At 49.6% G+C, this 15,643-nt stretch overlaps 5 protein-coding genes across 5 annotated transcripts; 2 read left to right on the forward strand and 3 right to left on the reverse strand.

The window, feature by feature from the left end:
• Positions 1–2,071: 2,071 nt before the first annotated feature.
• Z518_07214 (uncharacterized protein) lies at positions 2,072–2,818 on the reverse strand (the record flags this gene model as incomplete). The annotated part of the gene is made up of 2 exons (XM_013415343.1): positions 2,072–2,505; positions 2,560–2,818. 2 exons carry the CDS (start codon positions 2,816–2,818, stop codon positions 2,072–2,074), a joined length of 693 nt encoding a protein of 230 aa, XP_013270797.1.
• A 668-nt stretch (positions 2,819–3,486) lies between these two features.
• Positions 3,487–4,069, reverse strand: Z518_07215 (uncharacterized protein; the record flags this gene model as incomplete). Its single annotated transcript, XM_013415344.1, has 2 exons — positions 3,487–4,011; positions 4,067–4,069. 2 exons carry the CDS (start codon positions 4,067–4,069, stop codon positions 3,487–3,489), a joined length of 528 nt encoding a protein of 175 aa, XP_013270798.1.
• Positions 4,070–5,672: 1,603 nt separating this feature from the next.
• Z518_07216 (ribosomal protein L14) lies at positions 5,673–6,255 on the reverse strand (the record flags this gene model as incomplete). Its single annotated transcript, XM_013415345.1, has 4 exons — positions 5,673–5,743; positions 5,804–6,034; positions 6,100–6,187; positions 6,241–6,255. 4 exons carry the CDS (start codon positions 6,253–6,255, stop codon positions 5,673–5,675), a joined length of 405 nt encoding a protein of 134 aa, XP_013270799.1.
• Positions 6,256–6,889: 634 nt separating this feature from the next.
• On the forward strand, positions 6,890–9,290 carry Z518_07217 (uncharacterized protein; the record flags this gene model as incomplete). The annotated part of the gene is made up of 2 exons (XM_013415346.1): positions 6,890–6,994; positions 7,047–9,290. The coding sequence occupies 2 exons, from the start codon at positions 6,890–6,892 to the stop codon at positions 9,288–9,290; spliced, it is 2,349 nt and encodes a 782-aa protein (XP_013270800.1).
• A 4,656-nt stretch (positions 9,291–13,946) lies between these two features.
• Positions 13,947–15,622, forward strand: Z518_07218 (uncharacterized protein; the record flags this gene model as incomplete). The annotated part of the gene is made up of 2 exons (XM_013415347.1): positions 13,947–14,868; positions 14,925–15,622. 2 exons carry the CDS (start codon positions 13,947–13,949, stop codon positions 15,620–15,622), a joined length of 1,620 nt encoding a protein of 539 aa, XP_013270801.1.
• Positions 15,623–15,643: the final 21 nt, after the last annotated feature.

A 15,643-nucleotide genomic window follows, 5' to 3' on the forward strand; every position in this document is an offset into this window, starting at 1 on the left:
AGCACCTCGTGAACTTTGAAGATGAGATTCATAGGATATCTGTCGTAAGTCTGTATAGTCCCTTTTATAATCTGGTATGTTGGGTCGATCTGGACGGCAGAGATCAGGTGTCCTGCAGTTCAGCATCTTCGCTCCATAATTGGAGCTCCATCATCTATGAAGTTCGGTCATCCTTGTGTTGTCAACATTGCATTTGGAATTTTCGACCGACACATGGGCGCAGTCACCTTTCCAATTGAAAGTGACCGCGTAATTAGATGGAGACAGCTCATCAGAGGCAGATGAGATGGCTGCAAAATGTCTTTGTGCGATTCCAACAACATTTCTGATTGCTGGAACTGGAGAATTATCATAGACACAGGGTCCTAAATTACCAGAACCCAGCCATTAATACGGGGGTGATTGGGAATCAATGGACGCTCAGCGGCTCACAGGCGACTGCCCTAGAAGCAGTACGAGAAGTAAAGGGCGGCCTGAAATACCTTGGAAAGTATGGAAATGTGATATTCGGGTTGATAGTTGTACAGAGCTGACGAGGCCGTCGGGCTGTGTCACCTGATTATGGAATCATGTCTGGTTGGATATCCCTCCAGCTTTTGGAAAGTTTTGCTCCCCAGTCTTGGTTTGGTTAGAACGTACATGGAAGTATATATATGACAAATTTCTCCGTTCGGAGACGACATGGTCCGCTGAATGGCAAGTCTTGCTGTCGGTCAACATTGCTCTGATGCCATCGTCATGGTGGTATGCCGAGAGGCATCTCAAATGGGTCATTCATGACGTCAGACTAATCGACTCACAAATTCATTCTGAACTTTCTGGTAGAAGGTACATTACAGCAAAGGGACTCAGGAGCCCGCTGCTCAAAGACTTGATCGCACGCTCCAGCTCCTGTCTGGTGTTGAAGAGGGATGACGTTTCCGGGCTGAAAGCTTGGATGAAGAGCGCGGAAAGATCAAGACTCGTGATTCTCAAACCTGCCGAGTTCATCAAATCCGATCGCGCGACACAGTATCTGTTCGGTCATGATGACATATTTCTTTTTTGGTTGGAGAACTGGCTCTCAAGTTGATAACCCATGATGTTTTGATCGTACTCAATCGAAGCCAGATCAGGTGATGCCAAGGCGAGACATAATCCATTTACGGTAATCCGGTGTTACACTGCAGAAGGACGGTGGCTGGCCGGAAAGGTGTTCCATTTGCTGAGGACATCTCTCGAAGTACGAACTTTTGAGGTGGCTGTTTCACTTCTGTAAATATGTTTGCAGGCCATGGCTGATACGGAGTTGCGCGAACCTTCGGCCAACGCCGGACTTCGCAGGGCCAATCGACCCCAGATTCAGAGGATTGAGTTCAATATCTGCAGCTTCAAGCTGCATATGGGTACATACTAGTGTATATTACAGTGCATAGATAGAGAATCAGGTCCAATTTGAGCGTTGGCGACTTTGGTTCTCTTAGGGTCGATTCTCCCGGCGCTAGTGGGGTATCAACAGACATGATGTAGACAACTTTAACCAACGTCTAACCCAACTTGGCCAGCTGATTAAGTATAGTTGGCATCACCTCACCAAATGGAGTATATACGCTTACAACACTCTCTATTCGAGTTCCTCAGGAATAGTGTGGCCATCTCCTCTCGGTTCAATGAACCAAAGTTCTAGACCTTACTGATCCACAGAATTTGACAACCTGGAAACCAAGAGATTCTGCCACGTGTGGTGGGCTTCCAGACTGCAGGATTTTGCATACATGGTAATTGCCGGCCTTAAGCGACGAGGGACCCCCTCCAAAAAAAGGTTTATTGCCCCGCTGCTGGATCATCGCTACTCTCCTGTCGATCGCCTGCTCTTCTCATACCAGGTCTCTTGTCTGAGCGTCTTACAACATGACTTCATGTGGCTAATCCTGATGTATTGGGTGGCCCTCCCATAAGCTACGTTAGGTTCATAAATTACAACATTTCCCCAAGCTTTCATCGTCATTGCACGAAAGTTAGTTTGGAAGAGCAATAAAAGCCACGTCTCTTCCTCCAATACGTCAGACCACCCCCCTCCAAGCACACCAAACTAGAGGGCTTCCAATGCTTTCGCAATCTTCAGCCCAAGCCCATCTGAGTTGACCTGCTTTCGTGCACCGACCACCCTACCTCCGGCGGCTACCGGTTGTGGTCCTATGGCATCCTCGGCTTCTGCCTCATCGTCCTCACCAACCTCGCTTGAAGGAGTTGACGACTGGGATTGGTATTCCAAGACGGTAGATTCAAAGTCGGGGAGCTCCGTTTGTTTGGCTTCGTGAATCCAGAACGCCTCCGCCGCCTGAAGCTGGGAGAACCATTCGGCCACCGTCATCTCCTTTCCCCGGAACGTCAGCAACAGTTCGCCGTAGTTGTTTAACCCCGCCCGGGATGCCTTGTGTTTCCAGTCAGGGTGAGCATCTTCGAGCAGGTAACGACGCTCAGCAGCGAGATGATTGACATAGTTGAAAAACGCTCCCTCAGAGACTGCCCCCTTTTTAGCCCCTTACATGAATGCCAGGTCAGTCGGGGGTTACTTACATCCTGTTGATGCTGCCCCTGGCCGGACCGGCAGTGGGATCAAACGATCAAAGCGTTCATTCAACAATGCTTGTAACCTGATGTAAGAAGCATAGACAATTGAAGTCGATTCTTGCAATGTCCACAGAGCATTTTGCACGGACTCAGGAAGCTGTAGAAGCATTGATGATGGCAATGCGGCAACGTGAGAGACGTCGCTAGGATCATGTGAATGCGGTGGTGCAAGGAATAGGGCGTCGGGAGGCGTGTGGGCTTTCATTTTGAGGGGGCCCGGGGAAAAGAGATGAAGGATGGGCTGGGAAAAGGGGAATACAGCGAGGATGGATTGAGCCAGAAGACGCAGGGAGGAAGTGTAAAGAAAAAGAATTAGGAGAAATGAAGATCTTGAATTGTAAAGAAGTCGAGCAACGTTGATGCCCACAGCATTTTATACACTGCGGTCCTCGAGGGTATGAGCCAGGGGGGCCGGGTAGCAACAATATGTACTCTGATTGGAGCGGGATTTTACAGGGGAGGGGATCGCGATGTTCCCTATTTGATCATGGTCGATGAAATGCTGCCAAACATCTGTATTAGCCGGAGGCAACGTGCGGTTCTTGTGACGTATGAGTGGTAAACAAGTGGTTGGGGAGCCAGAACATGCCGTAGAAATATCAAAGCCATAAGGGACTCGTTCAACTCTGTATGCCAGCATCAGTGTGATGATAAATGCCACCACATGCCGACCTTGTCACAGAAATCTTTGCAACATCGCCGAAAACCCCCCTTTTCTCCCCCCTCGGACGGTTGTTCTGGGCCCCTTCCCGATGTTTCGTTCTTAACGGGCAGATAAGGTGCAATGTTGTTCGGCATTCTTCCCAGGTTTACTGGATTCTGTATCATTGATCAGTGATCCGGATTGGTTCCATGATCCACGGGTCTTCAGCCTTACCGTTGGATAAGATGTACTCCTGAGGCGGTTTCAACCACGCCACTCATCTCGCCTGGCTGCAAGGCGAAGGCGGCATCCTCAAACTCTTTCTGCATTTGGCCTTTGCCGAAGAAGCCCAAGTCTCCACGCTTGCGGGCGCTGCTGCAATCAGATTCAGAGACAGCGAGGTCACCCAGTGTCTTCTGGCCGGAGCGGATTTGGTCCTCGTAACCTTTCAACATCTCAATCGCCTCATCTTTTGAGCGGGTGATGTTGGTCTCTCTCCAGCTAGAGGGTCGACGACTGTCCTTGTGTTTGACGAGGAGATGTGCCGCACGAATCTTTCCTTCGGCGGCACCAGCACTATCGATGCGGGTGTTGGCAGAACTATGGTGTTGAGCCATATAAACCTTGAGTTTGTCGGTGTCGGCATCCTCTGGAGGTTCCCATCTGGACTCGTGGGTCTTCTGATTGAAGTAGTACGGGAGGTTCTTGGAGTTGGAATGGCGGACTTCCCAGTCTGGGGGTAGGCCGGTCTCAGTCTGAGTTGGTGGTCAGTCTTGTGATAGATGTATCGCCTCTATTATAATCGCGTACCATGGCTTATGAGGACCAAGAGAATTTGGGTCTTCAGGACTTGATGAAGGCTGTTGTTTGGAATTGTTGATGTGTATGTTCCCAGTGGTGCCCAATGTCGAGCGATGGGGTTGCTATCACACGCGCGCAGCCAGAGTGGGGCAGTGAATTTGTGCCCTCTAAGTGAAATGGTTTGCCTGGGTACCTAGGGTACCTTGTGTGGTCGCATAATAAACAGTAAACAATATTTATACAGGGCACTGTAGTACTGACATTCTTGTTGACCCTGCCAATTCCCACGAGTGCCCAATCCGACGAGAGAGGGTCCTCATAGATCCAAAACAACTGCGGGGCAAGAAAGTCGCTTCACCTCTTCCCAGATCTCAGCGTTTACTTCGCGAATACACGTCACCATCACTACGCAAATCGGCTGCTCCAGTGACTCCGTCCTATTTTCACTACCCCGAATTTCTGAGAGACCCCCAACATATCAACCCTGCGCTCAAGACACATTCAAGTTACGACGGTCAAAACCGATTTCCTCCAACGAATACTTCAGATCTGCTTTCGTTTAGAATCTCAAAATTTCGAGAATGTCTGCAGCTGCATCTCCCGCCCCCAGTGGGGGCGAAACCAAGCGCGGCGAGGTCTCATACAGATTTTGTCAAGAATGGTAAACCAGGCAATCCTTCTACTCTAAAGGCACATACCCTATGAGATGCTCACATCGCCATTATAGTTCAAATCTCCTCTACCCGAAGGAAGACCGCTCCACGTCCACCCTGCTCTATATTTGCAAAGCGTGTCACGCAACGATCCAGCACGATTCAGCATGCACATACCGTCATCAACTAGGTGCCACTGTCCAAGAAACGGCTGGAGTAACCACCGATGTCGCAAATGATCCAACTGTAGGTTCTGCTCCTTCCGAGATGCCCCCGCTTCTGTACTTGTGGTGGAGACCAGCTGAGAATGCAGCAAATGTGGTGGCGAGATAAGAGAAGAGTCGGAATGAACTGAATATTCCGCGGCTTGACCGAGTCTCTTGTTTCTTTGCGTCCTCTGCGTGTTAGGCAAACTCTGGCTGACAGGTTGCTCCTTGTGTTTGGTTTAGCTTCCGCGAACAAGCCAACGATGTCCGAAGTGCAGGGAAACAGATGCGGTTTATTTCCAGTCCCAACAGCGAGCAGCAGATACGGGAATGGTGAGTACACCTTCATGTCTTGACTGTCCGAGCCTAAGAGATGACGAGGTTTTAGAAACTTTACTACGTTTGCACAGCCTGCAATTATGTGTACACTATCGTTTGAGCATGGCGTTGGTGGAATTTACGGATACCCGAGGTTCTCGTCATCGGTCCGGCGTTGATAAGAAGGGATCAACAATTCGAGGGCAAAACGCATCATGTACAAGAAGTGCAGAAAGTGCTAGCAGTTCAGGGAGTTTTATACACGGTGTATTTTCTATCGTACACGGGTTTCATGGAAGGGGATGGATATCTTGTCACTTTCTGACCTAGATTTTCGATATCCCTTGAACCATTTCATCCTCGAAAGAACCCAGAATGCCCACCAGTGGATGAACCACAAAGCAAAATATTTGGACCAACTCGGCTTCGACTTACGACTTATATGTGCATCGGCGCCAGAGATAGGATCTTGGACCACTTTCGATCTCGTAACTCAGCTCCCACGATACCTAGTCCACGTCAGTAAATATCCTCCACCAATTGACCATGCCCGGAGGGGAGTGACATACTCGATAATCTAGTACCGATGGGATCGCCATTTTTGTTGATGAGAACACACGCATTATCGTCGAATCTAATTAGGCTTCCATCTTTCCTCCTGATTTCTTTTTTGGCTCTCACCACCACTGCGTGCCGTATGTCACCTCGTCGCACTTTGTTCGCAATACCCAAGCTCGTTCCGCCGGGGGTTTCGGGTCCAAAGGAATTTTGCTTCTGAACGACGACAATGATTCTGTCACCTGGTGGATAAGCGTCAGCCGAACACACTCTTCAAATAAGAGTCTTGACATTTGTGCTGCAATACCTATTCTGGCAGCTTGTCTCTTTTTTCTCATTACTGCAATGCACTCGACAATGGCTGCTCCGGAATTGTCGATGCAATTCAGCAGCGTCTGAACCAAACGTTAGCTGTGCATAATCCCAATCCTGTCAGACAGTATCCGACCTTGAGTTGTATCATCGTGGCAGCATAATGTGGCCTTTCGCTCCCTCAAGAATTGGTGATGGACTGACCGAAAACTAGGTGCAGGTTCGTGAGTGGCATCCAAAAAGGAAGTGGATTCGATTGGGCAGATCCGCACTGGGGGCCGAAGTCGCATCGAACGGTCTTGTCAAAGGGCACAGCCCAGGGGGATAGATCAACACCAGCAGCACGCCCGTCCAAATTCCAGCTCGTCTCGTTTCGCCGCTCGCCTCTCGCCTCGCCGTTTTGTCTTTCCCCCTCCTCCCTTCTTCGCCCTTTTTCTTGCACGACAGAGTGAAGCAACAGCTGAGTCTCTTTCTCAGCTCGAGACCACCACGGTCAAAGGTCTGGTGTGCCTTATTAATTTTTCGCGACCATTATGTCGCATCACACTCACTTTCACTTGACTATTGTCACTCTCAGGCTGGCCTGAACCCAGACTGCATGGTCATAATCAATCAGCCCCCTTTCGCTCATTGATCCCCCCCGTCCAGCCCGCCCCCCAGCTGCAACCTCGAGGTCGCGCAATACCCATAATTCTACCTTTAAGTCCCTCGCAACGTTTACGGCCTGCAACGTATACAACAGTTCGCTACATCAATTTCTTCAAACGCGAAAACAATACGCGGCCATGTCACGAAGAAGACCTGCCGAAGAGCCTGAAAAGGCGCAGAGGCTCTCCCTTGCCGAACTGGCCGCTCATGATGATGTCTGCTCGGACGCCCTCATAGACAATGTCAGCCAATCCATCGAACAAGCAGAGGTGTAATGCACTAACCGCCCGGCAGGCTTACTACAAGTCGAGAATACGAAAAAATCGCACCAAACACATTCCCGTTCGCGGTATCAAGGAGGATGAGGTGCCTCGAATCCTCCTGCACAAAGTCATCGTAGATAAAGATCTGGTGGCCGCTGAAAAGGCCCTACTGGCACTTCCTGGATTGAAACGGTACAAGAAAAGTCTGCGCAGCAAAATCGAACAAGAGCATTTTCTTCATCATCTTCGCAAGTACATTGCCATGTACCAGACCGACTGTCCTTGGGAAGTATCCACCACCAATCGTTATACGATCACCACTTACGAGGCAGCCGTGACCGCCCGGCGGCGTATCAAGCAAGGCGACACCGTCAAATACCTCACCGGCACTCTCGTTCCCCTGACCACTGAGGAGTCCGCAGATTTGGACTTGACTAATCGCAATTTCAGTATCGTTGTTTCGAGTCGTAAGAAGAATTCCTCGATTTTCCTAGGTCCGGCCCGCTTCGCCAACCACGATTGTGACGCAAACGGGCGTCTAGTGACGAGAGGGGTTGACGGCATGGAGGTGATCGCCATGAAAAATATCGAGGTCGGGGACGAGATCACGGTGTCTTACGGTGACGACTACTTTGGACCTGGTAATATGGATTGTTTATGCCACACGTGCGAAGTCCTGGAACGCAATGGTTGGACACCTAAGGCCGCCATTCTCGACCCTGGCAGTCATGCTTCCACACCATTACGGGAAACTCTTCCCAGTTTTCCGCCTCACAGTCTGAGACGAAAACGGGAAGCGGAATCGTCTTCGCAATCGTCTTCTGCTCCTCCGCCTAAGCATGTAAAAGTCATGCAGTCTCCTTCGAAATTGCAGCATTCGTGGACTCCACCGGACAGCTCAGACTCGGATACTGCACCACCGGTTGACTACGTGGGAACTTTGGAATCCGCCGAACCAATACATGCTCCAGGTTTGGGAGAGGAAGCTGCACTTTCGCCGCCTCATAGCCCGTCGCAGCTGGAAGAGCGCGAGCCTCGTGAAGACCCTCATCGATCCTCGGCCTTATCCGCCCCGTCGGACGTCGTGGATCAGCCCTCAGATCTCAGGCCCAAATCCCCCCCCAGCACTTCCAAGCCCAGAAGAGGTAGTCGTGAAAGCAAGATGACTGCCAGACTCCTGGGCAAGATATCGGCACTGGCACCGATATCCCCGGCGCCTACATCCCCCTCTAGTTATGGGTCTGCTACAGAGACTAGGGCCGTGAGCCAACAATTACCTTCAAATCCCGCGACAGATACAGCCGTCACGATCAAAGTTGAGTCTGTGGAGACAACCAGAGTGGAAACAGATGAAGATACTATCATTGTCGCTCCTTCGCGCTCTAATTCTGCCAGAATCAGTGAGAATCCGCCCAGTGTTGAGGGACAGCAAAACGCAGTCGATCCATTTCCCGAACCGGTTGAACCGCCCGTTCCCCATGTTGTATCAACACTTTCGACGACAACTATTACCAAAGATGTTCACGAGCCGGAACCCGAATCCGAATCGACCGAGACCATGACTACAGAAACTCACGTCCTGCCTTCGATAGAACCAGACAGCACGTCGAGAACTGTCGCCACATTAACCGTCCACCCGGTCACCGGCACCATTCGCATAGCCGGAGACTATATCTTGACCCGGAAATTGCTAGCACAGCCACATGACCGTTGGGTCCAGTGCCACAACCCAAAATGTTTTGGTTTTTTCATTCAACCGAATGGATACCAAACCCGGCGCGAATGCCCCCGATGCGAACGCCATAGCATGCTTTACGGCTTTCCGTGGCCGAAAACCGATCCAGATCCTCGCAAACTCCTTGAACGTAAGTCGCAGGGTTCGGGACGCGGGAAGAAAGGCAGCCCCGCAATCGAATACAGTGCCTACAGACGGAAAGGAAGGTGCGGAAAAGGCACATGGGTCGAAGGCGGAGGAGACGAGGAAGAAAGAGTCATGGATCACCGCACGATTCACCGATTCGTCCTCCCGGAAGAAGAGAGAGAAATGACTAGAAAAGGGCTCTTGAGAGAAGCTGAATTGGCCCGTGCAGCAGGAGACCATGCCCTGGCAATGCTCGAGGCAAGAATGCGCGCCGGATCCAGAGGACCCGGCTCTGAGAGCGCAGCAAGAGATGCAAGTGAGAGCGGTAACGGGTCGGCGACACCCGATGAGGCTCGGAGGAGGAGTAATCGCTTTGTCACACGGCCTGTCGGTGTCTACACGGATAAATTTTAGTTCGTGTGTGGATTGCATCAAAATGTACGATACGGATGTGGAAGAGGGAGATTCCAAAAATTGGGAATCATGTTGTTGGTTTCGAAATCGTCGACCCAGTCCACACACAGGTAGAGGCAGAGTATCATTGTGCCTCTGTTAGCATTGCATCGCGGAGTTAATTCACCATACAATCGCCAAGAATAGAAGTCGACAAGAAAATAATAAGATGATAAAGAATCGTGTGCTTGGGACAATGGAGTAAAAACGTACAAGACTTGTGTACTTTCCCCCTCCCCCGGTGCGGACCACGGAGTCCATGGTGTCGATGCAGCACGACGAGTGAGCCCAGTCGCACAGGTGGCGGTATCCATGGCCTTCATCGTCAGTGCTTCGACATTGCGTATCGAAACGCTTAGTGGCTGGCAGTATCGCAATGTTTCGAAACATTGCCAAACCATGATCTCACGTGATTTGCCAATACCATGGTCTTGGCAAGTCTTGGCATCTACACGCACGTTAAAGTCCAAAACACGTAATTCCCGCCTGGGATAAGGTATATATTTTATTCCCCCAGAATTTACCTCAAAATTGACACAATCGAACACCAAATCGTGGTTGACCTATCAAGGACGAAACCAAGTGGCAACACTTTGGTTTTGGTCGAACCGATAGAATTGAGGGACCTCACCAGTGTTAGATCATAGGTGAGGCAAGAGGGTTGTCCGGCCTAGCTTCTAGGTGCCCTAGATGGGTAAACGTAATGCTCCAGCCAGCGACTGTTGATGTCCACTTGTTGATACTGTTTAGGAGATTGAAACTCTCCTGAAGTTGAACCTGTCTGATTGAAAACTTTCGCTGGTTGTGGCGCCCCATCTATTAGACAGTTATACACTGGCTATAGGAGGGGGGGGGGCTTTTCGTTTCGAATTTTGAGCTACTAGTCCTAATGCTCCACGTTAAAGGCTGGGTATGCGCGACGGACAACATCCATTCGAGAGTTTGGACTCGCCTTAGAGAGAGTGTCGTTCTGTGTCTTGAGCAGAAGTTCGGCGTCGTACGGCATTCTGTCTGCCATTGTTGTTTCAATGGTGTCGAAGATGCACCCATGAACTGTGAGTTTGCCCCGCTTCAAGGCCAGAGATCTTGCGAATGAAAGGCATCGGTGCTCCTCCACAGGTATCGAATAGCCGGCCAGCGATATAGCCGAAGTGTCCTATTAAATTGGCAAGGTGGTCTCGAGTGCCGATGAGATTCAGCGCCCAGGAAACACCACCGTCCCGATGCTATAGTGTCGGCGATTGAGGTACTGACTTATTCGAAGTGCGAAAGCAGGAGCGGGCTCACTGTAGTCGATGAAAAACTCATCCTTGATATTTTCATTGCTTGCAAGATCCAAAAGAGCGTAGACTTTGTCGCGCAAATCGGGAGCATTGAAAAAGACAGTCATTCCGCTGAGCAGTTCACAAAGCCTTTTGGAGAAGCTTGCCGGGGTTCGGGCGCTGCATATTCGATGGATGGCCTGATTGCCAACACGTACCAATATACCTCCCCAATAGGACCATCCAGGTGCAAGGTTGGACTGTAGAATCGATTATGCTAGTATAAGATGCCCAAATGTTGTGCTGCTCGCGCAATTACGGCACGAAGCAACTCTTTCTCACGCAAGGCGTAATTCTTGTATAATCCACAGATGAAGCGTTAGGACCATGGCAAAATTGGGGAACCCGGTCTTGGAAAATCGTTATCCGGCTTGTCGATATCGATGTCGATAAATTCCTCACCGCTTAGGATATTGTCGAACAGAGCAAGGGCGGATAGAAGGGGTGAAAACTCGTGTGTAGATTGCAACTATGGATGGGAGGGGGGAAGCCCCCTACATAGGGGCTCTTGGCACTAGGCACCAGCTGTCTGACAGATATCCATTCGATTTCCACCTTCCCCTATTTCATCGTACAAAATACGGATTCTGAAGCGAATTCATCCCTTCTCTAACCTTCAACTACCTTAGACTCGGTCGAAAGGAGTAAGTCAGCTCATACCACATCGGCCCATGCCCGTGAAGCACATGATGGGAGCCCAAATACACCAAAGGAAGGGCTCGCATAATTTATTGCATACACTGTGAGATGGAGCCGTACGGTACGTCCGTTACTACAAATATGCGAGGCCACCTGAAGTCAAAACATGAGATCGATATTGAAAACATTTCGAGTCCGGTTAAAGCAGCAACAACGAAAAAACTACAGCAGCTATACCTTCGAGCAGAGTCCTCGGTTCTAACAGAACAGATCGACACTCAAATCTTCCAAAGAGTCCTAAATCAAGATATAATTAGCGAAGCCTTAGTCTCATTACTTGTTGCACGAAATATCCCATTCCGGCTTGTTGAATGGTCTGAGTTTCATATACTTTGTCAAGTCCTCAATCCGCAATCAGACGACTATATCACCACGGCACACTCTCAAATTCCCAAGAAGATCGAAAGATAATGGCAAGCACAAAAAGATATCGTACGAAAGAAGCCTCAATCAGCATTGTCGAGTATTCATCTTTCGCTTGATATCTGGACCTCGCCTAATAGGTTTCTTCTTCTCGAGATCAGCGCTCGCTTTGTCGAGCAATGTCAAGAGAAGTTGTTCAAAGCACTTCTTGCTCTTCGTACGATGGCAAATCATAGCGGCCGCGAGCAGTTTACCACTCTTCTTTCCGCCCTTCGGGACTACGGAATCGTACGAAAGATCGGGTAGGTCGTTGGTGAAAACGCTACTTCTAACGATACGCTCTGTCGAACGGCGAGCAAGTACCTCTAGAAAGAAGAAGGGATCGAGTGGGATCCGATATTTCGACGAATTCGCGGCACTGGTTACGTCATTAATCTAGCCGTTCAAGCATTCTTGTTTCAAGGCTTAATTGAAGTGGAATAACGAGCCTCGTCCGACGAGGAAGTTAAAGAAGAAGAGGGAAATGACGTAAAGAGGCGAGACACCTTTCGAGCCCTCGAGCCTCTTGGAAAGCTTCACAACATCATCGTATACATGCGGAGTTCTGCTAGTCGAACGAAACAATTTAAGGATCTGGCGGGAAGAATGATTCCGCTTGATAATCGTACCAGATGGAATAGCTGGTACGATATGCTGCGGGTGGCGATTGATCACGCGGAGGCCGTGGACACCTACATGAAGGAGCATTTTGATACTCTTCAGGCTGAGTATCTTCCTCCTAAGGAGTGGGAGAAGCTTCGTACAACCGGCAAGTTTCTTGAGCCGTTTCACGAAGCCACTCTCAAACTCAGGAGATCAAGCAACAGTTGATCTCGAGTACTTTTCACGATGGATATCCTCATTAAACACTTTGAAAGAGGTTTAGTAAGTCACCTTCTAATCGGATCGAATCTGACTCATGTCGTACGGGTAGATACACTATAGCGGGTGCGACAAGGAGTTTTCTGCTCGAATTAAAAAAGGCTGGGAGATAAGTACTATAGCAAGAAAGACAACCCTCCCATTTATCCAAATCGTCGGACGAAGTACATTCGGCATAATTGGAAAAAGGATTGGCAAAAGCCTGCGTTGAATAAGGTGAAGGCGCTTTGGGAGGTTTACGGAGAAAAGACCCCTCTCCATACGGCTACACCCTCGTACGAAAGAAAACCCGTCGAGAAGCTGGGAATTCGAAGGCCCAAGCTAAGGAAGGGATTGGAGAGCTAGGAACTGCGTATGCAGACTATGGGGTAGACGATCACGTGGTAGAGCTACAGTAGTTCCCAATGGTCCGAGCGACCTGCACGGGCGTAGGAATAATCAATCAATCAATCGAAAACAAAAAAAAAAAATCCTCTAAAGACCTTTCCGAGTATAGTCGAATTGCACTGGATTTGAACCAGTTTGCTCGACCAGTGAGCCAGGATGAGTACGAAGACTACGGCAATGGGGAACCGTACGATCTTGGTGACATGTATGCCGTTCAGTGGTGGTGTCAGGACCAAGAAAGAAAGCGTTGGCCACGGCCGTCGTATATGGCAATTGATATCCTGTCAATTCCCAGCCATGAGTGACGAATCAGAGCGAGTCTTTTCGGGAGCGCGCCATACGATCTCGTGGGAAAAGGTGCAGCTGGGGGGTTGAAAACATCGAGAAAGTCAAGTATGAATGCCACCATTTCTGGCGATGGAACAGCTAGTATGTAGCATTTCCCTAGGAGTAAGATGAAGCGGTGATTGGTACGCCAGGTTTAGAAAATGTCATCGAAGGTGTAATCACGTGGCAATTAAGTTAAATTCGGCTGCGCCTGGAGCTGTCATGATCCTGTACGCCGGCTCTTCAGCCTAATCGAGCATTCTTCAACATATAGCCTTCTAATCCATCTGGACGGTTCTGCTTCTCTCTCGGATGCGAGTGCCTGCAATGCCGTCAACCGCCGATAGCAGCTGTGGACTGACAAGAAGTGTCGTCTCTCCCATACTTTCACTCGACCTTCGATCTCGAATATATTCTAATACAACTCTCTCTCACGGCTTCTCTTACAGGGCCTCAGCACTTCCCCCGCACAACTCGCAGGAAACAAGATTGAATAATCAACAGAATATTTTCTAGCAATTCTCTCGATAATGAGCCGCAAAAACTTATCCCTGCGGAGGCCTACACCGTTGGGGTCATCTACGTGAAACCGCTCGAGATGAACGCCATCACAGTTATGTTGGATGAAGAGTACGAGCCAGTCCCTTTAGCCCTAGGAGATAAGAATCAATACACACTCGGCCGCATAGGTGGGCATAATGTCGCCATCGTCGGACCGGCTCGAGGTGCCCAGGGAAAAGTCGCTATCGCAGACGTCGTGGGTAGTATCCATTGGTCATTTAGAAATATGTCCATTGGTTTGCTGGTGGGGATTGGAGGAGGCGTACCTCACCTTCCGAAGCAAGATGTGCGATTGGGAGATGTCGTCATTGGGGCCCCGGAGGTAGGCCCTGCAGTGGTCCAGTATGACTTGGGAAAGGAAACAACCACAGGATTTGAAGTGACTCGAACACTGAACAAACCACCCACTTTGTTGCTGCAGGTGGTCAATGCCGTGGAAGACAAATACCTGAGGCAAAAACCCGGCGACGAAAGCTTTTTCGCTACTCACCTCCGTCGATTTCACGAGTTTCCACGCTTGCGAGAGCAATATAGACGCCCTTTCGTCCCGGACCGTCTATTTTCGGTGGAATACCATCATGAGGCCGGTTCGGATTGTAACGAGCACGACAAGAAATTCGAGGTCGAGCGCGCCGAGCGCGAATCTCCAGATGAAATCCGAATGCATTATAGTACCATCTTGTCGGGAGATCGAGTGATGAAGTCGGAAGTTACTCGAGACAAGATCAGCGGCCAATTTCACAATGCTCTCTGCTTCGAGATGGAAGCGGCTGGATTGATGGATGTCTTTCCGTGCCTAGTTGTTCGAGGTATTTGCGACTACTCGGACTCACACAAGAATAAAGCCTGGCAGGAATATGCGGCTGCCACCGCGGCTGCTTACGCGCGGGAACTTCTTCTTACTATGGCCGAGAGGGTTGTGCCGGGACTAGAGCATCCTAAGGATCTCGCTGACGAAGGTTGATTTTCCCTCCTCAGTATTAGTTCCTACAATAACCGCTTATTTTCTATCTAGATAAATTGTACAGCCCGATAAGGCATATGCCTTTCGATCCAATCCCGGGATTTGTTGGCCGTAAAGATAAGCTCGAACATCTTAAGCAGCGGATCTTCGACTCTAACGGTTGTCGAATTGTGTCTATACTCGGTTTAGGAGGCATCGGTAAAAGTCGGCTGGCACTGGAGCTGGCTTATCAAATCACGACGGAGCGTCCGGAATATTCAATCCTTTGGATTAATGCCGTGGAGCGGCTGAGCTTTGAAAGGGATGTGTTTGAGATCGGAAAGAAGGTTAGAATTCCGGGGATTGAAGACGACAAAGCGGATATCAAGAATCTAGTTAAGCAGAGGTTGAGAAATCTTTCTACTGGAAAATGGCTCTTGATACTCGACAATGCCGACGACGAAGAACTATGGGGGAAGAAATCAAGAGCTACTGATCAGCAGTCGACACCTGTGGACTGGTTACCGAGCACAACCCATAGCACTATTCTCATCACCGCTCGATCACGACGTGTGGCAAGTTATCTCGCTGGAAAAGAGGTGACCGAATTGCAGGCGATGTCGGTGAATGAAGCGAGTACAGTGTCCACCAATGCGTTAAAGAAACCAGACATGGCTGCGGGCGAGGATGCAATATCGGCCTTGCTAGATAAGCTGATATATCTCCCTCTCGCTATCGTCCAGGCTGCCTCATATATAAATATGACCTAAGAGCCTGTGAAAACCTATCTT

The sequence above is a fragment of the Rhinocladiella mackenziei genome (genome assembly GCF_000835555.1).
Source record: "Rhinocladiella mackenziei CBS 650.93 unplaced genomic scaffold supercont1.5, whole genome shotgun sequence".
NCBI lineage: Eukaryota > Fungi > Ascomycota > Eurotiomycetes > Chaetothyriales > Herpotrichiellaceae > Rhinocladiella > Rhinocladiella mackenziei.